General features: G+C 52.6%; 13 protein-coding genes across 13 annotated transcripts; 6 read left to right on the top strand and 7 right to left on the bottom strand.

Annotated features, from left to right (window-relative positions):
• Positions 1-1,450: 1,450 nt before the first annotated feature.
• On the top strand, positions 1,451-2,401 carry BDQ94DRAFT_159829 (uncharacterized protein; the record flags this gene model as incomplete). Its single annotated transcript, XM_026769123.1, has 4 exons — positions 1,451-1,814; positions 1,844-1,978; positions 2,057-2,173; positions 2,226-2,401. 4 exons carry the CDS (start codon positions 1,451-1,453, stop codon positions 2,399-2,401), a joined length of 792 nt encoding a protein of 263 aa, XP_026625664.1.
• A 419-nt stretch (positions 2,402-2,820) lies between these two features.
• Positions 2,821-4,521, bottom strand: BDQ94DRAFT_144754 (M18 family aminopeptidase). Its single transcript, XM_026766508.1, has one exon. It carries the CDS (start codon positions 4,435-4,437, stop codon positions 2,887-2,889), a length of 1,551 nt encoding a protein of 516 aa, XP_026625663.1. The 5' UTR covers positions 4,438-4,521; the 3' UTR covers positions 2,821-2,886.
• Positions 4,522-4,854: 333 nt separating this feature from the next.
• Positions 4,855-7,262, bottom strand: BDQ94DRAFT_39178 (glycoside hydrolase family 71 protein). The gene is made up of 4 exons (XM_026775651.1): positions 6,712-7,262; positions 6,210-6,265; positions 5,522-6,163; positions 4,855-5,474 (listed from the first exon to the last, which is right to left on the bottom strand). The coding sequence occupies exons 1-4, from the start codon at positions 6,848-6,850 to the stop codon at positions 4,899-4,901; spliced, it is 1,413 nt and encodes a 470-aa protein (XP_026625662.1). The 5' UTR covers positions 6,851-7,262; the 3' UTR covers positions 4,855-4,898.
• Positions 7,263-7,683: 421 nt separating this feature from the next.
• Positions 7,684-9,409, top strand: BDQ94DRAFT_39190 (zinc-dependent alcohol dehydrogenase). The gene is made up of 5 exons (XM_026775652.1): positions 7,684-7,925; positions 7,988-8,083; positions 8,157-8,384; positions 8,454-9,031; positions 9,099-9,409. Exons 1-5 carry the CDS (start codon positions 7,763-7,765, stop codon positions 9,375-9,377), a joined length of 1,344 nt encoding a protein of 447 aa, XP_026625661.1. The 5' UTR covers positions 7,684-7,762; the 3' UTR covers positions 9,378-9,409.
• Positions 9,410-9,852: 443 nt separating this feature from the next.
• Positions 9,853-11,346, bottom strand: BDQ94DRAFT_144749 (uncharacterized protein). The gene is made up of 2 exons (XM_026766507.1): positions 10,400-11,346; positions 9,853-10,334 (listed from the first exon to the last, which is right to left on the bottom strand). Exons 1-2 carry the CDS (start codon positions 10,677-10,679, stop codon positions 10,255-10,257), a joined length of 360 nt encoding a protein of 119 aa, XP_026625660.1. The 5' UTR covers positions 10,680-11,346; the 3' UTR covers positions 9,853-10,254.
• Positions 11,065-13,408, top strand: hapX (bZIP transcription factor HapX). Its single transcript, XM_026775650.1, has one exon. It carries the CDS (start codon positions 11,450-11,452, stop codon positions 12,935-12,937), a length of 1,488 nt encoding a protein of 495 aa, XP_026625659.1. The 5' UTR covers positions 11,065-11,449; the 3' UTR covers positions 12,938-13,408.
• Positions 13,409-15,518, bottom strand: BDQ94DRAFT_39165 (mitofusin complex protein UGO1). Its single transcript, XM_026775649.1, has 2 exons — positions 15,077-15,518; positions 13,409-15,004 (listed from the first exon to the last, which is right to left on the bottom strand). Exons 1-2 carry the CDS (start codon positions 15,458-15,460, stop codon positions 13,880-13,882), a joined length of 1,509 nt encoding a protein of 502 aa, XP_026625658.1. The 5' UTR covers positions 15,461-15,518; the 3' UTR covers positions 13,409-13,879.
• Positions 15,519-15,680: 162 nt separating this feature from the next.
• Positions 15,681-16,718, top strand: BDQ94DRAFT_39162 (ferredoxin family 2Fe-2S iron-sulfur cluster binding protein). Its single transcript, XM_026775648.1, has 3 exons — positions 15,681-16,097; positions 16,155-16,261; positions 16,337-16,718. The coding sequence occupies exons 1-3, from the start codon at positions 15,838-15,840 to the stop codon at positions 16,579-16,581; spliced, it is 612 nt and encodes a 203-aa protein (XP_026625657.1). The 5' UTR covers positions 15,681-15,837; the 3' UTR covers positions 16,582-16,718.
• A 182-nt stretch (positions 16,719-16,900) lies between these two features.
• BDQ94DRAFT_170865 (rRNA-processing protein RRP15) lies at positions 16,901-17,776 on the bottom strand (the record flags this gene model as incomplete). Its single annotated transcript, XM_026771592.1, has 1 exon — positions 16,901-17,776. The coding sequence occupies one exon, from the start codon at positions 17,774-17,776 to the stop codon at positions 16,901-16,903; it is 876 nt and encodes a 291-aa protein (XP_026625656.1).
• A 248-nt stretch (positions 17,777-18,024) lies between these two features.
• On the top strand, positions 18,025-20,159 carry BDQ94DRAFT_144741 (RNA-binding signal recognition particle subunit SRP54). Its single transcript, XM_026766506.1, has 2 exons — positions 18,025-18,225; positions 18,278-20,159. The coding sequence occupies exons 1-2, from the start codon at positions 18,148-18,150 to the stop codon at positions 19,799-19,801; spliced, it is 1,602 nt and encodes a 533-aa protein (XP_026625655.1). The 5' UTR covers positions 18,025-18,147; the 3' UTR covers positions 19,802-20,159.
• A 317-nt stretch (positions 20,160-20,476) lies between these two features.
• On the bottom strand, positions 20,477-23,857 carry BDQ94DRAFT_159825 (alkaline phosphatase; the record flags this gene model as incomplete). The annotated part of the gene is made up of 3 exons (XM_026769122.1): positions 20,477-22,239; positions 22,304-22,442; positions 22,982-23,857. The coding sequence occupies 3 exons, from the start codon at positions 23,855-23,857 to the stop codon at positions 20,477-20,479; spliced, it is 2,778 nt and encodes a 925-aa protein (XP_026625654.1).
• A 2,199-nt stretch (positions 23,858-26,056) lies between these two features.
• On the bottom strand, positions 26,057-27,021 carry BDQ94DRAFT_144737 (uncharacterized protein). The gene has a single exon (XM_026766505.1). The coding sequence runs from the start codon at positions 26,519-26,521 to the stop codon at positions 26,195-26,197; it is 327 nt and encodes a 108-aa protein (XP_026625653.1). The 5' UTR covers positions 26,522-27,021; the 3' UTR covers positions 26,057-26,194.
• On the top strand, positions 26,981-27,586 carry BDQ94DRAFT_144736 (putative spindle pole body associated protein SnaD). Its single transcript, XM_026766504.1, has one exon. It carries the CDS (start codon positions 27,390-27,392, stop codon positions 27,579-27,581), a length of 192 nt encoding a protein of 63 aa, XP_026625652.1. The 5' UTR covers positions 26,981-27,389; the 3' UTR covers positions 27,582-27,586.
• Positions 27,587-27,728: the final 142 nt, after the last annotated feature.

Raw genomic sequence — 27,728 nt, 5'->3', positions numbered from 1 at the left:
CGTCCGGGAAGTTGGCTTTGCGGAGGATGCGGATTGCTTTGTTGATGTCGTGGCGTTCGAGAACGAGTTCGATGTTCTGTGGTGTTTAGTTAGTTCTTTTTGTTGAATATATATGCAGAATTGAGATAAGACAGATGAACTTACGCCACGGAGTCCAGGCCCTCCCATGGCTTCGAACATGTAGTCGCCGATTAGGAGGCATGGTGTATCATTCTCTTCCAGGAGCTGTACTATATCTGCGATTAGCTTGTAGTTTACCGCTTGGCCGGTGTATTGGTATCCTGGCATTTTGGTTATGGTGCAAGGCACTGTCGCTGTAGGAGATAAAGAGTTATCCTCGATGGACGACTGGCTGGGATATAAATCATTTGGAATTGCGTGTCTTACAATGGTGATTGTGGAAGCCAAGCTTCAAGCAGGTAGACGACACGGGCTTTGGTGAGGATTTCTTCCACCAGGTGTAGGATACTTTTAGGGCAAATCCGTTTCCTGCTATATGGCAAAGATCGTGTGCACAGAGAACCTGTCAGTTACCGATTACATATGGCCAGGATCCTTGATTCGTCTCATTACTGGAGAATTAGGGCGCCTTAGCTGGACCGCAGCAGGGTTCGCAACCTTCAGGTTCGGAGCTTTCCAGATGGACAGAGGAGTGTCATCAACAATGATCCTTCTGTTCGCTTTCTTCTAGAATTACTAGGCATGCTTAGTTCAATCGTCAATTTGAAACATCCATTGGGTATAATTGTGAGTCAGACTGCGCCTGCGCCAGAAGTTCCTGGATTACATATGTGTTAGTATCTGTCGTCACTTTAGTTTGAGGATGTATTCAATCGATTGAGAGTCTTCGTCAAATTCATACACTTAGATTCATAATATCTTAGGACCACAAAGGTAGCAACACAATTAAAGCAGAGATATGTTAACCTTTTATAAGGTTTTGTCGACGAATAAAATCTCCCCTTGGAACCTCAACGGTAACTTCCGGTGGCATAATCCAATAAATGGATAGGAGTACCAAGTCTTAGCTATGAGCATATTAATGTTGAATAAATATCATCTAGACTGCCTCTTATGGAAGACTGCGATCTGTAGAACATCCCACATATATCAAGTCATTACGATATTGAGTAGTAGGCAACTACCTGTACCTAGCCACTTCGACTATCAATTCTGGGGACTGAAGGCATTGGCGCTTTGGTATATACTCGATTCCACTTGTTACGCTCTGTGAATCAGTATGTCCGGATTATCAAATCAGGTTAGCTTGACTGGTCTGGCCAGGTGCTGTTGTGCGCACATTCAGACCGTATAAAAGCAGCAGCATCGCGCTGATCTAAACATGCGGACCTTTGTGAGTTTCTCCCATCGCTCATCACTCTCATCCACATCCCTATCACCTGGTTCCGGCCAAGCCTTTCAGCGATTTCTGTTGCCCTTCACCTCCACTATGTCTAGTGCGGAAGAAAATGACAAGACTGGATCTGTGGACTGCGGGCCGCAGGTAGAAGTCCAATACTCGGTCCCCTCCTTTGAGGCGCCCTACCCAGACCTTGTTAAAGAGATGATAACCCCCAATAATACCATACTCAATTGGGGTGGTGTGAAGATAGCCAAAATATCTTCTGAAATAGTTGTCAAGTTGGGACCCCATGTCACCCTGACCGAGGCAAAGAATATGGTATTTGTTGAAGAAAATACAAGAACAGTCCCAGTACCAAAGATATCTGCCTACTACACTCACGGGCCAATTAATCGAGATGCGGATGACTATGGGAGTCTCTATGATACATATATCAGAGCCTCGACAGGGTGTGGGAGACATATGACAGTATCACAAAAGCCCAAATTACCACCCAACTCAAGAACTATATCGGCGAGCTTCGCCAGATCGGGAATGGCAATGGGAGCTATTATATTGGATCGATTGGTCCTGGTCCTGTTACAGATCCAATCTTGGAGAACTATCACAACAAGGGTGAGTAGAGTATCAAGACCTATTGCATATTCCACTGGGCATCCCGATACTAATAACAACGACTTACTACAAATGCAGGGCCATTCACTTCAGAGGATGAATTTAACAATACCCTTGTCAAAGCATATCAAGCACAGGCACCTAAACGTCATATAAAGAATCTCCTGTCTGGGATGCTTTCCCAGAGGAAACACCGTATGGTCTTTACTCATGGAGACCTACGTCTCGCTAATATCATGGTCAACAGGAATTGTGGACTGGGAGTTTAGTGGCTGGTACCCAGAATATTGGGAGTTTGCAAAGGCTCTGTATGTCTGGAAGTGGCAAAATGATTGGACTGATCACTTGCTGCAGTGTCTTGAACCCTATTATCCTGAATATACTGTTCATGCATTCATGACGGGGACACTTTGGTGTAGATAACTATGTGACTATATCGCATAGTAACGCGCCCCCCTCCCCCCCCCAATCATTTCACACATCAACTCAATCACATTCGCTGTTTCTGTATACCCCGTATAGTTAGTGAAGACAAATACCCAATTATTTTTTCAAAATCCTTTCTAGATCTTCTCATCACACCACAAGTGAAGCACAGACTCAAATGGTTGAATGAAGCTCCGAAGGGTTGAGAATATATTGCGATCAATAATTCATTCGAATAGTAGACAATCTTTCAGATATCTCAGACAACGGACAGGGAGTGATTGAATTGTATGTATCTGGTCTATCCATACTCCAAGATGGCATTGTTGGTGGTGGTAAGGGGAGGCTACATAGGCAGGAAAGGGTGGCGAAGGATCAGGCAGTGCCTGGCTACAGTGAATGGCTCGACGGAATATGGGGTACTGCACATAGTAATGGGATTCTATATCTAGACTATCATCAAAGTACAATGGTTGGTGTCTCTAAAAGTCAGCAAACTCCTTGTCAATCTCCTCAAAGTAATCAAAGAACCCCTTGAACAGCTGCACTCCCAAACCAGGATCCCGACTGCCCGTCGTCGCACGGATACTATGCATACTGAGCTGGGGAATGCCCACATCGATCGCCCGCATGCCAATCCGGGAGCTGGTCATGGGTCCGATCGTGCCGCCGCTGCGGGAATCGTTGCGGATCTGGAAGACCTGCAGGGTCGAACCGCAGCGCTCAGCGACACGCTTCATGAAAGCATGACTCACACTGTCAGTCGTCATGTGCCCGTTCGAGTCGGCGGATACGGACACGCCAACGTTCAGCCGCGGTGCGTGGTTCTCCAGGTACACGTTGAGGAAGTTGGGGTTGACGGCGTGGATGACGTCCGAAGAGACGAAGAAGCTGTTGGCCACGGTCTGCGCCAGCACGTTGGGACCATAGCTCGGGGCGAAGGCCTCGGCGATGCGCTCCATCACGCTGCTCATAAAGTTGGACCGAGCACCCTGGCGGAGCAAACTGCCAATCTCCTCGTCATCAAACATGCCGACCATCTTCACTGATCCCGGGGACGTACTGTCCGGCGAGGCGATCAGAGCCTCCTGAGCCGCGTAGCAGCACAGCTTATCGTCAATTCGTCCCGCAAAGATCAGGTCCTTCTCCAGTCCACCCAGCTGCGCTGGCTGACTGTCATAGAGTTCCAGCTCCCAGTTGAGAATGGTGTTGTAGTCCGTAATTCCCAATTCCTTGGAGATCACCTTGACGAGCTTCTCCGGCTGCGTAGAGGCAAATGAGCCTGCTGCAAACGGGCTAGTGGTGGATGACGTTTGCTGCTGGAAGAGATCGGAGTTATCCACGCCAATAACGGGGACCATCTGTGTCTCCTTGTTGAAGGGGCCCTGGGATGGCGCGCCGAAGTGCGGTGCCAAGGTGGGAATACGGGCGATCGGCCAGTCCAGCTTGACCAACTTGGACTCGACCTTTCCGCTGCTAGGGTCCCGGACCAGGACACGGCCACCAATGGACAGATCCCGATCCCACCAGGTCTCATTCAGAGCACCAGCATATGGAGCAACCCCGAGCTGCAGAAAGCCGGCCTTCGTGGGGAGCTTGGACACGGGCTTCAACTTGGCGGTGAGGGCGTCGATGTGACCGGCCACGATGGCCATACCGTTCCCACTCTGGTAATCCTTGCCAATAGAAAACGCGATAAACGCGCTGGAGTTCCGAGTGCAATAGTATTTCCCGCCGCGTTCGAGCTTGGAGGTCCACGCTTCGCGCTCGGGCAGGCGCTTGTATCCTTTGCTTTCCAGCTGCTTGGTGAAGCCGTCAACAGCATGGAAGATGGTCGGATTCGCAGTCATGAATTCGCAGTATGGTTTCGCATAGTCATCTGGGTTAACGGAGCCCGGTCCCGCTGTAGGTTGTGCGGTGGGAGCAGGAGAGACTGGGGAGTAGTCCTGGACCGGGTCGGGGAGGTGGCCGGACGAGCTGGGACGATAGGCCATGGCAGCCTCACGGAGGCCCATGATGTTCTTCTTGGCCATGGAGCTGTATAAAAGGTAGTAGAGGTGGTTGATGAAGTAGTGGAATAGTCAAGTGGTCAATTGAGGAGGAGGAGGAGGACGAGGAGAGGGAGGGAATTGGAGAAGAGCGGAGAAGGGACGAGGTCAGCTGAGCGGAGCTTCGCTGATCATTCCGATAAGCGCCATGACCAGTTTTGATGCTGAGGCCCGGAGCTCCGTCGGGCGAGGGCAAAAAGTGGGCTTTATTGTAAACGAGAAGGAACCTATGGTCATTGAAGTTAACTGGAATAGTCACAACAGCAATTGCTCAAGATTCACAGTAATATACGAGGGCGTGCATAGCTCCCAGGATCTATGTACCAAGCCAGGTTGTGATCGGGAGCTGCGTCACTGATAAGCTGCGTCCCACTTGGCCCGAGCCGAGGATGAACCACTATTTATCTCCTATCTCCATCTTTCTACTGTAGTCCCATACACTCCTCCTAGTCGCTCGTTCCCACGTAGGCGTTCCAGTTGACATTGCCATCCTTGCAATCATCCGTGATTGCCGGCCCAACCGCAACGGCAACCTCATAGCCATTCCGGACCATCACTATTCGCACCGGCCCCGTTTGCCCATTGAACGGCACCGAAAAGTGATGAATTCCCGGTCCCGACGCCTGAAGTACCGTAGGTTCCGAATATCCAATCTGAACGTACATATCACAGGCATCTTTCACAGTAGCACTGACAAATACTCGGTCCTGGGCAAGTTCACTCGGTGGCATCACCTCCTGACCCACGCCAGGATCATTGCCCGTCGTGCCGTTGGCACTCCCAGCGTAACTCGGATTCAGGCGATACCAGTACACCATCTTATCCTCCAAAGGTAGGGTCTGATTCGCCTGGTACAAACCGCCCATGCTGCATCCTCGGTAGGCGGCAATGTAGTGGGGCAGCAGTGCCCGCCACGCATCGTGCGGGCAATCCGAGACATACTTGGAAGATCCATCGGGCATCCCAGGTTCGTAGATTGGTCCTATATAGTGAGATTCTCCATAATCATTCCAACTGATAATCTAAATCATTGTCAGCAGTGCCCAGCATCATCCGAGGAATGCCATACCTGGACAAAGGCCGGCTGCAAGCTCATGACTTGCTCCCACCGTATATGCCACAGATCGTCCCCGCGCCAGAGCCAGTTCTTGCTCCACTGGGGTAGGTTGGTGTAGAACCAGGGCGAAACGGGCATCATGTACGGCTTTCCGGAAAGAGCGTGCATCCATTCTCGGTCGCTCGTCACGTTTTTGTTCTGTGCCCCCACTGGCCAGGCATCCCAGCTGAAAGCGCCGTCAATGATGTCCAGGTAATCCCTGAGCCTGGCCGGCCCCATATCGGGCCAGGATGGCATGAAGAAGCAATCAGCAGACCCTTTGATGTACGGCCAGTCGCCTGCATTAGCAGCCCCTATAAATGTCGAGACTAGCGGCTTTCCTTGGTAGTGATATTGGGCACTTCGATTCCGGTAGGCGTTGATCGTTGAGATCACCCGATCGGCCGGCCATGGCCCCCCTGATCCATAGTCAAAAGACAGAAAGAGGGAGAAATTCCCAACGCTCTCCGCTGCAGAGTACGCTTTCTCGAGGACATCATCCGTGTAGCTGTCCTGGGGAGCAATGTTCAGTGCAAAGCCATCAATATGAGCTTTTTGTGCCTCTCTGATGTCCGACTCCCATTGCTCGGGGGTCATAGCAGCGGCATTTCCAACCTGACACAGTCAGTGAGTCATTCTCTCAAAAGGCAGCAGGACTCACGATAAAATGGGCAAAAACGGTTTGTGGGCCAGTTCTGGCGAGCACCGGCGTTGCAACTAAGAACCATAAGATTAGACAGTCGATCAGCATTTCATCCAGTGTCTGGCATCAATTGTTGATTTCAAAAAAGCTGAGTGGATGGAGATTCGTGTATGGTCAATTGAAAGTAAAGTAGTACTATCCTGAGCGCAATATAAGCACGCCTAACTTAGTACACTTTGCTCTCGTATACACTCTGCAGTCGCTAGACGCCTAAGAGTGCAGTCTCGATTGTTCCAACCAACATGTACATGATACACAGGCAATCTACACTATAAACACAGGGGATCACCCATATTGCTCCAGAAGGGATTCCTGCAACAGTAACAAAGTGGACGGATACAAGAGCGACATAAAATGAAGGGAAGCGACTTAATGACAAGACGAAGGTGATCATTTCCCGATAGGATCAATCACAGCGTTCAGGAATGGGGTGAACAAAGTATGAAAATGCAGTACAAACCTGGAGGTAATGGCGGCGGAGGACGGTGATACGGCTGATTGGGCGGCGGACCCGTCTGCTCAACAGGCTGGGAAGATGGCTCCAATATCTCTCTGGCATGACGGGTAATCCGGTCTAGCCAACGATCGAGGTGTTTCATGATGGAATTTGAAAAGGGAGATCAGGGCGCCGCGAAGAATTCGGCCAAGACAGGAGTGAACCGGCGAGAATGAAGGGCGTCTTATTGGCTCAAGGAGCAAGCGTCTCATTCGGCAATCAGAGACGCCCTTTTCAAGAAGTGACAGCGACGGAGATGTTCAGGGCGTTCAGCCGGGTGCTGTACAGCTTCGATGACATGGGGAAGACAGAGATCATAAATGGCGGGGACCGGCTTGGCAGTGCACCCGAGAGCTTTTAGGCAGAAGTTCTTCATGTTGACAACTGTTGATGACAGTTGACAACACGAAGCACGAGTTACCCAGGAGAGAAAATCGAGCCACCAATGCAGAATCATGCATCTAAAGTTAGACCCGATTCGCGATAAGCGACGGGCGAAATGGGATCTGCAACGCGGCCAGCTCCAACATGGACAAGCAACAACGGGGTATCTGACAGTACTCAAATCCTGTGCATCCTAAAGCTGCATGATTGGAGATCCACCTCATTTGCCATGTGCACAGTCAATACCGGGACCAGTCGATAGTTGTTGTCGAGGGCATTGAATCGTGGTGATGAATGACGTCATTTGGGAGATGGCTCTCTGAAACAAAGAAATCCGGAGAGCACCAAAGGACAGTAAGTCGGGTCACTAACGCTGCCTATCACAGCGTGCTGTAGAGTTCACGGCCGTGTTCAAGCTTTGAACCAGATATGGGGCACCATTGCTGGAGAGCATGACGGGCATGACAGGCACCGACCTCACTGTGATGTCAGATATGAAGGCCCCGCGAGAGGCGACACAAAAACCCCCGTGCGCCCGGTAGTCCTACAGCATTGATTTCTTTGTCGATATTGTTAATACTGTATCAATATTCTCGCTCAGTTCTTTTGAAAGCCAACTGCGATCGCAACTATGGCTGCAACACAAGCTGCCAATCTCGTGGAGAAGGCAGTCGGACATAGCGGCAACGCTTCCGTCACCACGGATGTGAGCAATTATTACGGGGAGTATGGCCAGGAGACTGGTGAGAAGATCAAGGCGACCATCTGGACAGGTAAAAACCATGTCGAGGTTGGTAAGTAGAATTTGGATATGGCTTGGCTTTCTGCTATCGTTTTTCTGACCACCGTATGATAGTGGAGATGCCTAAGCCAAGAATTGTGGATGAAGACGACGTACTCGTCAAAGTGACTGGCAGCACCATCTGCGGAAGTGACCTCCATCTATATCATGGTATGTTTTCTGTGTCTGAGTTAAGTCTCGCATGCTTCGTGGTGTCCCTAACTGCTATTGTCCTCTCTTGCAGGAGTCATCCCTCAGCTTGAGAAGGGTGATGTATTGGGGCATGAGTTCTGCGGTGTTGTTGAAAGTGTAGGACCAGGGGCAAAGTCGGTGAAAGTGGGAGATCGAGTGGTGGCAGCATTCCCCATTGCGTGCGGCGAGTGTCGGAACTGCAAGAAGCAGCTGACCTCCCAATGCGAGCGCACCAACCAGAACAGTGTCACAAATGCCATGTATGGTAAACGGACGTCCGGTATGTTACCATTCTATGCTAATTCTAACCTCTACCTCAATATCTGATGCTAACCTGCATCCTGGGCAGGCATTTTTGGCTATAGCCACTTCACTGGAGGTTTTGCTGGTGGTCAAGCAGAGTATGTCCGGGTTCCATATGGTGATGTCAACCTCCTGAAGCTTCCGGATGATGTACCAGACGAGAAAGCTTTGTATTTGTCCGACGTCCTGGCCACTTCATACCACTGTGTGGTCGACACCGGGGTAACGGAAGGCGATGTAGTCGCCGTCTGGGGTGCGGGACCCATTGGCCAAATGGTGGCTAGCTTCAGCTTCTCACAGGGAGCCAGTAGAGTCATCCTCATTGATGGGGGAGAGGGCGCCTGGCGCTTGGACTTCGTCCAGAGCAAACTTCCAAAGCTTGAGACCTTGGACTTCACCAAGCTGCCCAGAGGGGAATCCATTACATCTCAGTTGAAGAAGATGGTCCCTGGTGGACCAGATGTTGCTTTGGATTGTACGGCGGGTGAGTACGCCAAAGGATGGGCACATTATTTCGAGATGCTCTTGGGAATGGAGACAGACACTTCAGAGATGTTGAACGAGATGATCACGGCTGTCCGGCCCTTTGGCCGCGTGGGAGTCACGGGTGTCTACGCTGGCTATGTACGTGACAACCACCCTTACCTATGGCCTCCTTTTCTTCTCTTCTAGCAGGGCTAACGACTACTAGACGAACCACTTCAACATCGGCGCTTTGATGCAGACAGGTGTCCGGCTTATTGGGAATGGCCAGGCTCCAGTGCAGAAGTATTGGAAGTATCTCCTCGAACAGATCCAGAAGGGAGAGATCAACCCATTGGACATTGTGTCCCATCGCGTCCGCCTGGAGGATATGGACAAATTATACGAATTATTTGACCATCGTGAGGGAGGCATTCAAAAAGTCTTTGTCCAAACCAAGTACTCAGCTCATCCGTCAACAGGATCGCCAGCTCTGGTCGATCTGTAAATGCTACTTATATTGTCTATGCTTTGTTTCATTTATTAATTTTTCATCCAACTTGTGCGTTACCTATCGAATAATGCAAACCACAGATCTAAATGCCAGGCGCATTATGTTCCAGCACAAGGGGGTGCGGAGGAAGTACTCAGCGGGACTCAAAAAGGACAAAAAGAAGGAATGGGAAAAGGCAACCCGAAGAACAAGGAATGAGCGATGATCGGTGGATGGAGGGAGAGTCTGATCGGTTACAACGGTTGCTTCGGCGAATAGCAGGCATCCCCATCGACCACGTACTTTTGAACCACAGGTTACCAATCTCATGTAGCATATGTCACATCCATATCAACTATGAATTCAAATAATTGAATGATAGGGAAGTTAACATGCGAGTCCCTGCATGGAAAAAAAAAAAAAAAAAAAAAAAAAAAAAAAAAAAAAAAAAAAAAAAAAAAAAAAAAAAAAAAAAAAAAAAAAAAAAAAAGTCGGTCTGCCGCGTTCAACGACAGCCATCCAGAATCGGGCCGTATTCGCCTCCAAGGGATTCCGTTCATCGGCATTTGAAACACTTACAATAAGAGACTTCAACCATGAGTTCTCCAATTGCTGGTAATAACGCAGGCAAGTAACCAGGAAGAGTTTTCACCATACCCATCCCACTAGACTGAACCCGGCTAAGAAGGCGGATTTCCTCGACTGATCGTCGACAGGTTTTGGTTCGTGCATTACGACACGCATGGTTCGGATTTCCCGAAAGGGGATAGCGTAATCTGATAAGATCAGACGACGGAGGGAGCAGTGGTACCGAATAATGCCAGCCATCATGAACCAAAACCCAGGTGCAGACGGGTTGGGGGTGGGATGGGTCTTGTCTGGTCCGGTCTGGTCAAAAAGGGAGAAGAATTCCTGAAGGGTCTCCGTGACTGGAAAACCGTTCAACCGGGAGGAGGTAATTGGCTCCATTTCCTGTTCTCATTGCTAATCATGAGCCCCGTTTGATTTCATTTTTCATTTCGTTTGTCAGGGAGTACCTGGGCCATTGGGGACTCGACGCCGAATGTCAATGTTTCTATGTGTCAGCCTTGCTTCGTCATAATTGAGGCAAATATTAATTGCATCCGCTTTTGCCATGTGCTTGTCGGTTTTTCTCTCTGCTGGAGACGATGGTCTTGCCAAGGAATCCGCGCTCATCGCGGGTGGGAACAACCACCAAACAGAGGTTGGACGGGAAGAAGGCCTGTACCCACATGTGCGGCCTTGGGAGGGTGAGAGAATTTCGAGTCCCGTGGGATGGGGAGTGTAGAGTGTCATGATTGACTCACGACTACTATCTCAAAACTCTTCGGAGACTCGGCCATGCTGATGTGTAGAAGATGTAGTTCAAAGTATTGTCGGTAGGCAGCAGAGCAGACTTCGCGGTTTATATAAGGCTGAAGGTCAAGCCCTGCTTAGAATCAACTAATGGCCAACGACGCAATCCCGGCGTACAAGATTACTCCTGGGGGGAGAGAATAGGTGGATAACGTATACCCTAACCCCAAGCAAGTCCGAGCTGGGTGATTGATAACCGTCGGGCTGGCGCGGGACTGGCGAATAATAGACGGGGGCGAGGAACGTCCCACCGTAACTCCGAAGTCGGTGAGCGCGCACGATAATCTAATCTGATCCGATCGCCTTTTTCCCGGCCTTCTTTCCCCCTCTTCTTCCCTCGGTCGCCCTCTTGTTTTCATTTTGCCTTACCTTCGTCCATTCCTCTTCCCGACCTTGTTCGTTCCCTGCCCATCCTTCTGTCTGCTTCGTGGCATAGATTGATAAAACACATTGCTGCTGCACGCCCAATTTCCTCCGGTGTGCTCTGCACCACACCTCGTCTCGCTTACCGGCTGAAGGGGCGCACTTCCGCTCTTCCGGCCGCCGAAGCGATCAAGTGACACCACCACTTCTTCTTCCTTCCCACCTGTTGGTCCGTTTTCTTCCCCCCCCAAACACCTCCCGCAACCCGCTCCTCGCGGTGAAAAAATTATGACTGCTGACCACGATCCAGGCCACCTCTTACAATAAAAAGAGGTCCCCTGAAAATCATGGCCACTCCAGCAGCTCCCTCACTCGCCCCTGCGCCCGGTCCAGCTCCGTTGGCACCCGCATTGGCCGCCAAGCCAGCCATCTCACCGTCTCCCGGTCCGGGCACACCCGGTTCCGTCACCTCCAAGGAATGGGTGATTCCCCCTCGTCCCAAGCCCGGCCGCAAGCCCGCCACAGACACGCCTCCTACGAAACGCAAAGCGCAGAATCGAGCTGCCCAGAGAGCTTTCCGCGAGCGTAGAGCAGCCCGCGTCAACGAACTCGAGGACCAGATCAAGAAGATTGAAGACGACCATGAGATCCATGTGTTGCAACTCAAGGAACAGATTTCGAACCTTTCCCATGAGGTCGAACAATGTCGGAGCGAAATGGCCTGGTGGCGTGACCGTTGCCACGCTTTGGAAAAAGAGGTCTCCGTCGAGCGCAGCGCTAAGGAAAGCCTCGTGAAGGAGTTCCGCTCCTCGTTGTCCGACAAGAATGCCTCTCGCTCCGACAAGGCACCCTTGACACGCATACCCAGAGACTCATCTGCAGCTCATGCGGCAGTTGAGAACAACATGCACGAGGAGCGGGAGGAGGTGCCCCTGGGCTGTAGTAACTGCTCGAACGTGCACTGTCAGTGTATTGAAGACGCCTTTAGTGGCATGCCCGGCATCGAGCGGACTTCAGCCCAGTCAAAGCGTCCTGAGAACTCGAGCCAGTCTCGTGCCGAGCCTGAAATCAAGCCCGAGCCAGAGGAGATGGAGATCGATTTCACAACGCGATTCGCGGCCCCTCATCACGTCCAGGACGACACTGTCACTAACGTTTCCTCCCCCGCCGTCGATCCTTGTGGTTTCTGCCAGGATGGCACGCCATGCATTTGTGCTGAAATGGCTGCCCAGGAAGAGGAGCGCCGGCGGCGCAACTCGTTCGAGAACAACCGCCTGGCACCCATCCAGAACTTGTCGCAGTTCACGCCGCCCCCTTCCGACGGCGATGTGCGGTCCGAGGTGACCCTCCCCCCCATTAGCCAAGCGACAAATCCCTGCGCCAACGGCCCGGGTACTTGTGCCCAATGTCTCGCCGATCCCAGGCGGACCCTTTTTTGCAAGACGCTGGCGGCCTCCCGCCCCGCCAGCGCTGCTCCCTCCGGATGTTGCGGCGGTAAAGGCGCCGATGGTGGATGCTGCATGTCGCGCAACTCCAACCCTCAACGCAGCGGGTCGACTCAACAACAATCACAGACTTCCAGCTCGCGCCGCTCGGCGACTCCATCCCTGACTCTCTCCTGTGCCGACGCCTTCACTACCCTCTCCCGCCACCCGAACTTCTCTCGAGCCAGCGATGATATCTCTTCGTGGCTTCCCAAACTTCACACTCTGCCTAATCCTAGTCAGAGCCAAAAGGAGGTTATGCAACCAGGCTCCCGAGCCGCATTGGAAGTCGAAGCCGCCAGTGTCATGGGTGTGCTACGCTACTTTGATCGGAGATTCGCCGACAAGTGATCTTCCTCTGCATTCTGTTACTCTACCTTTTTCTTCTTTCCACCTTTTTCTTTTCGGCACCTTGTTGATTCTGCTTTTATTTCTCATGATACCCAACCCTGACTCATGGCATGTCTGAGTTTGTATTATATATACACACCTCACTCACATCCCCTACCCTCATCTCGTGGACGAGAGAGACACCCCCTCCTCTGCCATAATACCCTCACCCTTCCCATCTACTACCTCCTCCCCTAACATCCGCCCAGGGATTTATGAACCCTTCCCTTACGACCCACCCCACACAAAAAAAGAAGTGACCATGAAGGAGGGGAACTGGAACCTCAACAACCCAAAAATTCACTCATATGAAAATCAGCAAAAAGAGCTAAAATAATAACGACCGGACTGCCAGGAATGTCTGTCTAGAGAACGGGACGAATTGAAGGTCGTTCCATATGATTACATTTAGACCGGGTGAAATGAAATAAATGATATGGCGTTTTTTTTACTTCTATTTATCTCTTTCCACATATATCATTTCGTGGTATTAAGTCTTTTTGGATTTTGTTGCATAAGCTGGGTTTTGGTTGAGTAAAGTAATGGGTGGGCTATTTCGGGTTATTTACTACTACGACTTATTATCTTCAGTTGTGCTAATTGTTCCGGATGTGGAAATTAGTAGTGTAGATAATGGTGAATGACAAAAAGGTAGTATCCATTCGTATGATCTACAGGACAATATATAAATTGAGAAGACGACAGGCTCCAACGCCGATTCCATTCCGCTTGCTCCGTAGATATGACAACTGCAAGTTAAAACGATAAAATAAAATACATCCCATGGCAGCGTCAGTTGGTATTGGTATTAAACAAGGAAAGGAACAATGAATGAAAGGAGAGGGTAAGGCTCAAAGGAGAGGAGATCTGGGTGGAGGGGGGAGATGGCCCGGTGCCGCTTCTCTAGAAGCGACCTCCGCTGCCCATCGACTCGTCCTCGCCGGTTACACTGAAGCTGCCCATAAGACTGGCGCCCCAAATCCCGGCAATCCCCCACATGCCAATGCGCCAGCCCCGGTATAATCCCTTGATGCCCTGGCCCTGGCGTTTCCGCTGCACAACAGGCTTCTTCATTAGCTGGCGCGCACGATCAGTCTCCGGCGCGGGTGCCACCCCCTCTTCGTAGACGATGCTCCACATCGTGCCGATGATGCCGCGGTAGGTTTGGGGTGTAGGCACGATGGTCTCAACCTCAGTCGTCGTAGGCTCCGCAGTGGTGGGGGATGATACTGAGCGGATGGAACCGCGGGACTGCTGCCGAAGGCTGGGGGAGGTGAACGTTGCGATTTGCGCGCGACGGAGGACGGTTTCAAGAGGGAACCGGACTGCGAGCTCCAGGCCCGAGCCCAGGAAGGTGAAAAGACCCCATGCCGACGGGTTGAGCACGGGATCAATGGAGAGGTATGACTTCAAGACCAGGGGAGTGGTGTTGATAATGAAGTTGGGGAGACTGGAGTGAAGAATGGTGATCGGGATCAAGTGAGGGGGAATGGTGCAGTTGGGTGTCGGGATCTGGCGAAGGGCCCGCAGAAGCGAGCGGGGACCGTGAGTGGCCGGTGTGAGGATGAGGAATGTGCGTGCAGTGTCAATGGGAGAGAGGAGCATCGCCGACAGCGACGAAGAGATGAAGGACAGGATCAACGTCGCGACCGGGGCGGTTGACGTGAGAATGTCTGCGGTCAAGGAAGAAGTAACATCTTCCTCTGGCAAGCCTACAATGGCGGAAAGCAGACTGCGGATGAAGGTATTCAAGGTGGGAAGCAGCAGGGAATAGATGAAGGTCGCGTTGGTCGCTTTCCAGGGCGACGAAGGCCCGCTGGTGGTCCAGAGCTGGCCCAGCACCTCCATCAAGGAGGAGGGGTTCTTGATGGCCAATGCATATCGAGACGAGGAGGTCTGGGGCGGGATATAGCCGCTCCGGTCGGTGATATGGCGTCGAGGCTTCCGGGATCGGGGAGTGGACGGTGTTGGCACTGCGGGAGCTGCCGATGTGAAGTAGCTGCTCTCATCGTCGGAGGAGAGGGATTCCTGAGAAGCACAAAAGGCATATTGTTAGCTATCTGCTTCCCCTCATTGCAATTGTTCTTGTCGTATACACACATCTTCATCGTAGGAGTCAACCTGACTGTCCAGCCCGGAGCTCCGGCGATCATGCATCGCCCATTGTCCCTCCGCAGAATCATCGGGGGCCACATAGGTCTGTAGAATGGTTTTGGCGACATCGAAGGGCTGAGCGGTTAGCACACCAAGGTAGCGCCGGAGTGCTTCGTCCAAGGCATCGCGAATCCAGCTGGACAGCGAAGGGGAGTTGTCGAGGTAATCGGAGTAGTCCAAGTCGGGCAGAAGATCGCGCGCCGAACCACCAAACACTTGAGTTGACGATGACGCATCGGGAGGGGAGGAGACGTTGGAGGCGTCCAGACCGATGGGGGGAGGGATGTAGTAAGGACGGAGGGGATTTGGCCCATCCAGCGGGGCAGCCATGATAGATATAGAAGATTAAGAGAGGGAGAAGAAGGGGGAAATTAGTTAGTTTGTTCGGGGATAAGACGGTTAAGAGGAGGGGGGAAAAGAAAGAAGGAGCAGCAGCAGATTGAAGCTTGCAATTCGGAGAAGAAGGCGAAAAAAGCAAAGCCGACGAATGAAGAAGCCCGAATTTCCCGCCGCTGTTCGGCCTCGCCTTTTTTTCGTGCCCCAGGATTCGCTCTGTTGCTCTCTCTTCCTCTCCACTTCTGCTGGTCGGCTTCTCCTCTCCTCTCCTCCCCTCTCCTCTCCCCTCGCATTGCGTTCTCTAAAAGTATCTTTTATTATTCCTCTAATTTCCCTTCCTCCTCTCGGTCTTTACCCAGCATCCCTCCGCCATGTCGTTCTGGAAAGAAGCGTGCCTGAACCTGCGTCATGCCGTCCCCAAGTCCGGGAACAGCATCGGTCGCGCCCAATCCAAGAGATTCCTCACTTCTTCTTACTCGACTCAGACACCGCGAGTGATTGCCTCAAGTCGACTCCCCATCAATGCCCGGAGGAACTTCCTGAGCCAACAGTCATGGATGGCTCGTCGCAGCTTTTCCGTCACGGCCGGTGCTCAGCACGGCCATATCACGCCGCCAAAGCCCGGGGAGGAGTGAGTCATTGCGGACGCTGGCTTCGTATACTACCCATGCTGATTCTTGATGCGCAGGATCAACGTGACTTTCATCGACAAGGACGGCGTGAAGATTGAACTCCAGGTCTCCGAGGGTGACAACCTGCTAGACATCGCACAGGCAAATGACATCGAGATGGAAGGTGTGTAATGCCAGTTATCGGGAGATACGCGGAATCCCAGGGCTATCGTGACTAACGGACGCTGGAATACTTTAGGTGCCTGTGGTGGTTCTTGCGCCTGCTCGACTTGCCATGTGATCGTCGAGGACCCGGACATGTTCGACAAGATGGAAGAGCCGTCGGACGACGAGAACGACATGCTGGATCTGGCGTTCGGTCTGACAGAGACCTCCCGGTTGGGTTGTCAAGTGGCCATGAGCAAGGACCTCGATGGCCTCGTGGTCCGGCTGCCGTCGATGACTCGGAACTTGCAGGCAAGCGACTTCGAGCCCAAGAAATGAGAGAGCTTTGTACGAGTATATACGAGAGGCGCCCGGGGGTGGGTAAAGGACTGTATGATTATCCAAGCGCATACACTGGGGAGGGGTTCCAGGTCTATCTATGGTTATTGTGGGCTCATTGGTTTGCAAACGAACGTGTCTCTATTGGGTATACCGATCTCCATTCACATTTTGGCATGAAAGTACCTGTAAATAGCATATCACTTTTAATCCAAACACTTGAGATAAAAACGAAACAGAACAACAGTAGAGCAACCCCTCAAACGCCCAAGGTATGCCAGGTCTTGAACAGCGAACAGAAACTTCTCGTAATATATCCTTAAGCCTCCTCAATCTTCAACGCCTTGCCCTTCTTCCCGCTGATCAAGTCCAAGAATCCCTGCTTGCTGACTTCGTTCACGGCCTTCTCGCGCTCGTCAATACCAACGGTACCCTTCTTGCGCTCTGCCTTGGCTGCTTCCTCTCCGCGCACCTGGGCGGCGCGGACGGCATTGAACAGCTTCACCACACCACGCTGGGCAATCTTGCGCAGACGCTTCTCCTCCTCCGCAACCGCACCCGCCTGACCACGCTGAAGACCCATGACATCGCGAATACGACCACGGTCCAGCTCTTCCTTCTTCTCCGCACGAAGCTTGGCCCGCGCTTGCCGATCCAGCTTCTCCTCTGCAACGTCGGTGCTCTTCTGGGCAGCGGCTTTGCTGCGCGCCAGCACGGGATCGTCTCGAACGGATGTGGGGAGTTTGGTGGACAGAATTTTTGCGATAGAGGTAGAGAAGGCCGAGGGATCATTGCGCTTAGAGACAGCTCTGCGACCCGTTGTCGCAGGTGCAGAAGTATCGGAGTCGGCACCTTCTTCATCGTCGGATCCTTCAGAGTCGATTTCAGACTCAACATCACCATCCTCCTCGTCGTCCTCGTCATCGTCGGCTACCTCGTCGGAGCTTTCGTCTTTCTCCTCCGCTTTTCTCTTCGTAGAGGCGCCAATCGACTTGGTCTGCTTCTTGGGCTTCTTCACTTGGACTTCATCTTCAGCGTCAGAGTCCGCCAAGCTGACAGCCTTGAAATCGGTAGGTTCATCGTCTTCGGACTCTTCTTCGGAGCTGCTGTGGTATTCGCGCTGCTTTCTGAACTTCTTCTTAGGGCCGGCCTGCAACGACTCGAGAACCTTGCGCTTTTTCATGTGGGGAGGCATTGTGACAGTAGATGTTGACAACCTCAGAATTGACTAAAAGAAATCTGACTTTGATTCGAATGTGGGAGAAGATATGGAGTGGAAAATGCAATGAACTTGCATTGTATCCCGAACTTTTTTTCCCAGCAATTTTTGGGTCCCTCGCGGGCGGCCAGCAACGCGTGGCTGTGATTGGCCGCGGGGCTCTCCGCATCGCTTCGCCCGCGCAGTTGGCCTCTCAGTCCATCGATTCATCCATCTCGCTGCATCCTCCATTCGTTTTCTCCTGTCCTCTCTGCCACCTTTCACGATTTCTGGCAGCAAGTGACGCATATTTTAATCTGTACATGCTTTAATTTGATTTACCCCCTTTCGACAAGAACTCTCCCGCCATGGTCCTTCAGGATCTCGGGCGGCGAATCAACGCCGCCGTCAATGACCTGACTCGCTCTAACAATTTGGACGAGAAGGTGAGGAACAGCATTTTTCTCTCTGTCTGATGTATGTACTGACTGCTAGCAGGCCTTTGATGACATGATCAAAGAGATCTGCGCCGCCTTGCTGTCCGCCGACGTCAACGTCCGCCTGGTCCAGTCCCTCCGCAAATCCATCAAGTCTAGCGTCAACTTTGCCTCTCTTCCTCCCGCCGTGAACAAGAAGCGTTTGATTCAGAAGGCCGTCTTCGATGAGCTGGTTTCCCTGGTTGATCCCCATGCGGAGCCATTCCGTCCCAAGAAGGGCCGCTCCAACGTGATCATGTTCGTCGGTCTGCAGGGTGCCGGTAAAACCACCACCTGTACCAAGCTGGCCCGCCACTACCAGATGCGCGGCTTCAAGACCGCCCTCGTCTGTGCCGATACCTTCCGAGCTGGTGCTTTCGACCAGCTGAAACAGAATGCCACCAAGGCCAAGATCCCCTACTACGGTAGCCTGACGCAAACCGACCCCGCCATCGTGGCAGCCGAGGGTGTGGCCAAGTTCAAGAAGGAGCGTTTCGAAATCATCATTGTCGATACCAGTGGTCGTCATAAGCAGGAAGAAGAGCTCTTCACCGAAATGACCCAGATTCAGACCGCCGTCACCCCCGACCAGACCATCCTCGTCCTCGACAGCACCATCGGTCAGGCTGCCGAAGCCCAGTCCTCCGCCTTCAAGGCCACCGCAGACTTCGGAGCCATCATCATCACTAAGACGGATGGTCACGCCGCAGGTGGTGGTGCTATTTCCGCCGTCGCCGCCACACACACTCCCATTATCTACCTCGGTACCGGTGAGCACTTGATGGATCTGGAACGTTTCGAGCCCAAGGCCTTCATCCAGAAGCTCCTGGGTATGGGTGATATGGCCGGACTGGTAGAGCACGTACAAGCCGTGACCAAGGACTCGGCCTCCGCCAAGGAAACATACAAGCACATCTCAGAAGGTATTTACACGCTGCGCGACTTCCGCGAGAACATCACCTCCATCATGAAGATGGGTCCTCTCTCCAAGCTCTCCGGCATGATTCCCGGTCTCTCCAACCTGACTGCGGGACTTGATGACGAAGACGGCTCCATGAAGCTCCGCCGCATGATCTACATTTTCGACAGCATGACGGCCGCCGAACTCGACGGCGACGGCAAGATGTTCGTCGAACAGCCTAGCCGCATGGTCCGGATCGCTTGCGGAAGCGGTACCACCGTCCGCGAAGTCGAAGACCTGCTCTCCCAGCACCGCATGATGGCTGGTATGGCCAAGCGCGTCGGCGGACAGAAGAAGCAGATGCAGCGTGCCCAGAACATGCTCAAGGGCGGTAACAAGGAACAGCAGCTCGCCGCCATGCAGAAGCGCATGGCCGCCATGGGTGGTGCTGGCGGTGGTGGATTCCCCGGTATGCCCGGCATGGGCGACATGGCCAAGATGATGCAAATGCTGCAGGGTCAAGGAGGTGGCGGCGGTGGTGGTCTGCCCGGCCTGGGTGGTATGGACCTACAAAGTATGATGAGCCAGATGAGTGGATTGATGGGCGGTGGCGGTGGTGGTGGTGGCCGCGGTAGAGGACGGTGATTGTGATGATGACGATGATGCACGCATTCTGAAATTCCTTCTTGACTTTTGTTTTCGCGTTGTTACCATTCCATGATTATATTCTACACCTGTGCTCCGTCTCTTTGTTACGTTTGATTCTTAAGAGACTGGGATATATGGCCTTACTTCAGTTCAGTCATCATTCACCTCATTCGTCGATTGTAACTAGCATATGATGGTGTTGGGCGTGACTTTATTTTTTACTTGTGCTTGCCTCTTTGCTAATATCCGACTGGCCCTCTGGGGCATCAAATCTATGCTATCAAAGCTCATCTTTCATTCTTTCCATATGATATACTAATTATTAGACTGGGAAAATACATCTATAGTGTCTAGGTTGATTGTGATTGCAAATACCAGTAGGTACCACTAATACCTTGATTACCCATCTAGAGGTAGTGCTCATAGCTCTACTCACTCCGAACCAGTTCACTCAGTTCCCGTGTCTGCTTCCTTAGGAGTTGTCTCAACCCATTAAACTTCTGTAACCTACACATATATGCATGTAGAAAGTATATGTCATACAAAGTTTACTGTTCGAATTAAACTATCTTGAGAACGACAATGCGATTATTACCAAAAGAGACGCGAGGAATAAATTAATAGTTAGATCAACTGATCCAACACCAAGACTGATACCGATACCAATCAGGATCAATCCACCCTCTCCACCCGTCTAACTCTATCCAATAATTCATAGGCCTGCCCCAATACATACGAACGCACTCGACCTACCGTTTCCTCAACGCGGCCAATCACCGTCTTGATAGATGCATCCCACGTAACTTGCTCGCGATCATCCAGGAGGAGCTTACCCGGTGGGAAGCGAGGGTGTTTCCAAGTCGACGCGGAGGCGACCGCAGCCTCGTGGCCAGGTAGAGGAACAGCAAGGGAATATTTCCAGATCAAATCGGTGTTGACGTACAGGGAGTAAGTGAAGACGGAGCTGGGGACGGAGATGGTCTTCCCGGTGGGAGTGGTGATGAGCTCATCTTGGACGTCAATGTCGATGAGGCCGTACTTGGTGTTCCCATCGGGGATGTATTTGATGGCAACGTCTTCGTTGTCGTCTTGGCGGTAAGTCCGGATGGGGAGGTAGAACATGTTGAGGGGGCCGACGCAGAACTCATGCAGTCCCTCGCCTGCTGTGTTTGGGAGGAGCTCTTCGTGGGTGAGGTCGAGTTCAGGGTCTGGGAAGCGGGTGGCTCCGAATTCGTGACGGTCCCCGCTGAGGAGGACGATGCGGACGCCTAGCTCGCGCTCTGCGCGCCACATGGCTTCGAAGACAGTGCGACGTTCGCTGAGGAATCCACCCCATGTGTCGGTGGTGCCGACATGCCAGTTCTTGGTGAAGGGAACGCTGGAGGCTACGATCTTCCAGCGGACTTCGGCCGGTTCAGGACGGGAGAGGAAGGCAAGGAGAGACTGGAGCTGTGCGGAGCCGAGGATGGTGGAGTTGGGCTGGGCGGGCTCGGAGCGATAGGTGCGCGTGTCCACCATGAAGAATGAAGCCGGGCCATTGATGAACGAGAAGTAGGTGGTGTTTTCGGGCTTAGCAAAGGGAGTTGGCGGGATGGGAGGGTTCGCGCTGACGTGGTAATGGATGTAGGGCTCCGCGGCGGCGGGATATGGCGCGGTTGTGTTTCCCTTGGACCAATCATTCTCGATCTCGTGGTCATCGAGCGTATGAATCCAAGGGAGACCATCTTGCGCTTTGTTCCATGATGGGGATGAATAGACCCGGCGGTACTCACTGCGGTAGTGAGAGATGGAGGAACCAAAGCGCTGAGGCACATCGACATAGATGAAATCACCCAGGAACAACATGAACGCTGGTCGGAGCAGAGACGGCAGCCGGTTGACCGTCTCTGTCATCATCTCAAGTCCCGGGATACGTAGTGGATGTGATAGGGGGTTGTAGGGAAAATTCGCCTTCATGCAGCTCGATGTGAGGAAGCTCAGACGGTTGGCTGATTTTGAGCCTGGCATTGGCGCGGTGACGAAAGAGCCCGTCAGATTGTTGGATAGAGAATAGCGGTACGCGGATGATGGCTCCAAGTTCTTGATAGTTACGGTGGTTGTAAAGTCCGTCGCATCCGTCAGTGAGTAAATCACGCCTTCTTCTGTCCATCGTGAGGGGTCCTCCTCCGTTGGCTGATAGTATACGATCAAAGGTAGCTGAGCCGGGTCCGGTTCACGGACCAGCAAATTCGCGGTAGTCGGAGAGACGTAACCGATACGAGAGAAAGCAAGATCATTGCTGGGATAGAGAATGAAGCCTCGTCCCACGAAGTCTAGGGTGAGGAGAGCGAGGACAATGTTGATCAGGACGGTCAAACGCGTGGACAACGGTAGTCGGGGGGACGGCAGCCCAGTCAGCAGAACCTTGAGGACGCCTTCGGTTGGCGGCGGGGATCCTATAGCAAGTTACTCTGTGTGCCTTTGACGGTTGTAGAATCTGCTCATATCGAGCCTACTTACTGGAAGCATGCTGAGCATCGATATTGCCCTTGCGCCGATCGGCATTGCTCTGGTCGGCCGGCCGGCCAAGCGACACCAATGAAGCTAGGTACACAGCCAACAATGTGACTATGAGGGGTGGGAAGTGATGGCCGGGAATCTATACAGTCCCAATTAGCTACCATGATCTTGTAGGCCATGAGGAACGGTCAACGCACCCAGCGGAGAAAGAAGAAGGCCGTCACTCGGAGGGCCGCGGAGCTCGTAGCAGCAGCTACGCGGGGAACAGACACCATGGCGTCGAGAAGCTGTCGACACGATCTACGCGGATGAATGGGAATTGATCATCACTAGCTCACGCAGCTCTTCCAGAGAGGCAGATGAGAAAGAGAAGGAGAGAGGTAGTTAAGGGAGGAGAAGAAGAAGCAATTCACACGTTAGTCGAGTAGATCAACTGATTAATCCGAAAAGGCGGAACGGATGAGGCGCCGCAGCAATGACGACATCTTCGCCAACCCAAAACAACATCAACCACCACCAAGTCATGCATAAGTCAGTTGTTATTCTCAATTCTCTATACTAGCTATATATGCAAGATGCGTAAGTTTGCAAGTTATGTATTTATCGCTGCTGCATCATGTCCCGAAGTAAATTCATCAAGCTGTTGGCCATTGGCCCCGAGCGCATCATGCGCGCAACGTGTAGCACCTCCTTCATATGCATGCTCAAGCTCATCGCCGCCGCCCACTGCCAGGGCGCATCTCGGTCTCCCGGTTTCGAGTTGAAGTACTCCCAACCCATCACGCCTCCGAAGTTGGGGAAGCGTTCAACCAGCAGACCTAGAATCGGCCCGATCTTCTCCAGTGGTACATAGCCCTGCGATCCATTCCCGGGATTCGTCAACAGGCCGTACACCACCCGGTTCGGGGCCCAGCCCTGTGCAACCATGGCAGCATACATCCGAGGGTCCTCTGGGTTGCCCCAACCATTATAAAACTGTGTGTTGTACCAGCTAATCTTCGAGGCTCGCTGTCGCTCTAGCTCGCGATAGTCGAAACCGGACAGATTGCCCATGCCCAACATGGCCGCCGCCACTGGAGCCAACGTGATGATGAAGTCGTCGCCCATGTCGAGCTTGAGCCGGTCGATCAGCCGGATAATGCCCGACAACGACATCTCCTCCTCCACGTCCAGATCCAGCCCGTCCAGCTGGTGGCGCCGCACCATGTCCCGCAAGGGTTGGTAGTATAGTTCAAATTTCTCCTCGTTACCATCCAGGCAGCGGAACGAGCCCTGCGCCGCGCCTCCCAGGAGTCCCATGACACGAACCCCGCTTTGCTTCACGGCGGGCACTTCGGCCCACAGCGGTTCATACAGCGGCATATGAGGGGGGTCATTGTTAAGAGTGATGTGCTGTGGATCGGCATTGAGGTGAAAAGCGGCCAGAATGATGTGCGTGACGCCGGTGTTGTTGTCCAACAGCGGCAGCATGGAGCAGTACTGGCCATCAGGACAGATCGTTTGGTGATAGAGGATCACCCGAGGGCGCTCGGGTTGCGGGGACACGGGGGGCATCTTCCAGGTTGGCCGTCAAAAGGATAGTCGAATCACTTGCTGGTATGGAAGGAGAGCAGGATGGTGTAGGATGCGCGCAATGGCGCTCTCTGACGGTTTCAGCGGGGAATGGGAGCCATGCGTAATCCGTCAATGAATGGCCCACTGATTAGCCGTTCAGTTCTCGCCTATCAGTTTGAATGGATGTGAAACCCGACCTGCAGCCAAATAGGGAAGAGATCAAATGGCTGCATAACAACCCCTCATGGTAAGCATATGCAGTGATACCAGACTGAAGAGGTCTGACTTCAATCATGCGTTTTGTTGGAGACTCTTTCTGTGTCACTTTCTTCTATGTGATTATGTCAGCATCACGGGCTTTGGTTGGCGATCAACACCGAATCGAATCACCAACTGATCACTTTGAGCTTTTGATACACTTGCATAACGAAACAAAAATCATATATGCTAGGCTCTTTGACACCGTCTGCCGGGTTGGTACTACACTCTGGGCGAAAGGCATGGACAAGCTTGAGGTTTACTTCTGTGTAAACCGTAGATTGAAGCAATTCAGGAAGCTCCGCGACTCAACTCATCAACTCTACGACGCCGAGCATACTCCCCTAGGAATGTATCTCAGCATTTACTTTACTAGAACTCATCTCTTTCAATCCCTTCTAAATTTTCTTGAGACTGAGGCCAATACCAGTCTCCTTCATCTCTATCTAGTTGCTAGTAAATATAGCTCGGTGGATCCCAATGCGGAGCTGCCGAGATCGCGCTAGTCCTTATTGGGCATTCGTGGCTCTTTCTGCCTGAGGATGCAGGCCAGCAAAGACGGGCCAATTGCGGTGCCTGCCTGCCTGGGGCTGCCATGTTACGGGATCCTCCATCCATCTTCCACTCTTTCTTCCATTCAGACAGAGCAATTAACTAGTTAAGTGACGCGCATTTTCCCTCTGAATTGCCTATCCTTATCGGCTCATTTATCCACCCCCTAATCTCCGAAGAATCGATGATGTGCCTGATTGGGACGTGAAGTTGTGACCGATCTTATCGCATATGTTATCCTGATCAATAAACAATCCCAATCGTTTCCGCCATCATGGACACGACTTCCCATGATACCGTCGGCGCGTCCACGCTGGCCACCCCCCTCTTCATGCCTTCGTCACCGCCATCTCATCCTGATCAAGGAGAGAGCTATTCTCCGGTCAGCACCAGAAGCTTCCGCTATAGTTCGCGCGGCGCGACCGGCGCAGACCTCGACGACGCGCGTTCGCCGCAACGCCGCTCCCCCAAATCCTCCAGAGCGTCCTCGCTCGAGCGCGCCGCGAACGAGATCGATGCCCGTCTGGCGCAGTACACAGTCGACTTCAGTCAGTTTCCGAGTAACCACGCGCTGGATGAGGAGCCCCTGGAGGATCTGAGACTGCCACATGAGGACAACTTGTCCGATGTTGGTGGACCAGATGACTTTACTGCCAATTTGGAGAAGTACCTCATGGGGGAGGATGATACCATGGATCATAAGCATTTTAGTATAGACAACATGGAGCGCGACTTATTCGAGCCAGAGCCCCATTCCGATGCCGAGCACGAGTCAGAACCCGAGCCGGAACTGCAGGACGAGCTTCCCCAGCCTCAATCCCAGCCACAGCTTCAAAGACAAGAAGTGAAACAACCACAGCAGCAGGAAGATTCCCAGAACAACTCTCAATTGCACCAACCAGCTGTTGAGGATGAGCCGGAGCTCGGCGAATACAGTGAATTCGGACCGCCTGTCGACATGTCTACCCCGTCGCATCTGCTGCGTCGGGCCGGCGGACTCGGGAAAGATATAACCCATCTTGAGAATATTGAAGAAGACCCGGATGACGAGATAGAAGCGACTACGACTACACCCTCCGTTCGCAAGCACAAGCGCACATCTAGTAAGAACGAGAAGGACGTGACCGAGGATCTGCGCCGGCAGATTGCGGAGCTCAAGGATGCGCTGCGCGAACGCGATGAACAACTTGAAAGGAACCACAGGCGTGTCTTGGAGGCGGCTTCTGCGGGAGAGCAAATCAAGCACCTACAAGGGGAGCTGCAGAGAAAGTCGGAGCTGCTCGAGGAACTTTACGCTAAACGCAGCGACGAGACACTCCTGCGTGAGCAAATCCAGCTGCTACAGAAACAAAACCAGGAGAAAGAGTCCTTCCTCCAGAAGTCTACCATGAACGCGTCCGAGCTGGGTACTCTTCAAAAGCAGATGAGCGACATGCAGAAGGAGCTGCAGAATCGAGGCTCGCACCCCGATATTGACACAGAGCGTCTAGAAACAATCGCCTATCTGCGTCAGCAAGTGGACTTGGCTCAGGAGCAACTGCGAAAGCGCGATGCGACCTTGGACGAGACAATGGTCAAGCTGAAGGAGGTCACGACCGCCAAGGAGCAGCAACTTCGGGAGAAGAATAGCGAAATCGATGGCCTCAAAGCCCAGGTCAGTGACCATCTGCTAGAGGTCGAGAAGCTGGAGGGGGAGCTTGACCGTGCCAACCAGGCATACGAGACTCTCGAGGAAAGAATCGCCTCTCTGGAAACCAAGAACCGCCCATTAGAAGAGAAGAACAGCACGCTGGAAGCCGACTTGACCCGCGCGCAATCGCAAGTCACTGCGCAAGAAAATGCCCTCAAGGCCATGGCAGCGGATCTCCCGCTCGAGACGGGCAACACCTACACTGAGATCCTTGAATTGATCAAAGACCTCGGCCAGCCCAGCATCCGACGCACGCCAGACCCCTTCGCCAAGGACAAAGTCCCTCAGGACCAAGATACGTCCCAAGACTTCGAACTCAAACACTTTCATGAAGAATTATTAAAGCTCCAAACCGAACTAGCCGAAGCTACCTCGGCGAAAACAGCCCTCGAGCTACAACTGACCCGCTCGCAAGACCAAGCCACAGAAGCACAAACCCTTATCCACTCCATTGAAACCGAAAACACGCGCCTAACCAAACGCGCCGACGAGCTCAAATCCTCCCTCGACAGAGCCCAACAAGAGCTATCCCAAGCCAACGAAGAACGCACGCGTGCTCTGGAAACCATCACTCGTCTCAAAAAGGAACAAGAGGACATCCAAAAGGCCGCCCAACAGCAGCAGCAGCAGCAGCAACAACAGCAACAACAGCAACAACAGCAACCCAGCCCACCTCCATCCCCTCCAACAAACACCCACCACCAACACCAATCTACATCCACATCCACAACCCAGATTCAGACTCTCGAGAGCGAACTCACCACCCTCCGCGCCACCAACACCAACCTCCAAACCCTCCTCAACAGCAGCTCCAACCGTGAAACCAAGCTAAAAGCCCACATCCTCACCCTCCGCGACCGGCATCAAACGGAACTCCGCGCGCAGAAAACCAAAATCGAGCACCTTGAATCCATCATCGCCACGAAGGACGAAACCGCCGCTGCAGTTGACGAACGCATCGCGCGGTCCGTCGAGAAGCGCGAAAAGGAGTGGCAGCGGCGCGTGGATCTCCTACTGAAGGAGCGTGAGAGGATGAGTCGTGCTTTGATGTGGTCGTGGGGTGAGAAGGAGATGGGCAGTATCAAGGAGAAGGAGAATAAGGAGAATGCGAATGTAGATGAGAAGGGGAGAAAGAGGCAGGCGTATCGGTATAAGTTTGCCAATGGGGTGGATGGGGAGATCAAGTCGAAGTCGCAGTCTCGATCGGGGTCGAAGAGGGCTTGAGCAGTTTGAGGACTCTATGGTTCTGGTGCTGATCGCCCTTGCGCGTATCCGTTTGAATGTTTGTTTGTCTGTCTGTCTGTTCGTTTGGCCTACCTACATGAGAATTACGTGGGATTGCGGCATAACTATCTAAGACTGGGGTCTCTT

This window comes from Aspergillus welwitschiae, assembly GCF_003344945.1.
Source record: "Aspergillus welwitschiae strain CBS 139.54b unplaced genomic scaffold BDQ94scaffold_18, whole genome shotgun sequence".
Lineage (NCBI taxonomy): Eukaryota > Fungi > Ascomycota > Eurotiomycetes > Eurotiales > Aspergillaceae > Aspergillus > Aspergillus welwitschiae.
Note: the sequence above shows the minus strand (reverse complement) of the source record. Positions and strands in the feature narration are given on the sequence as shown.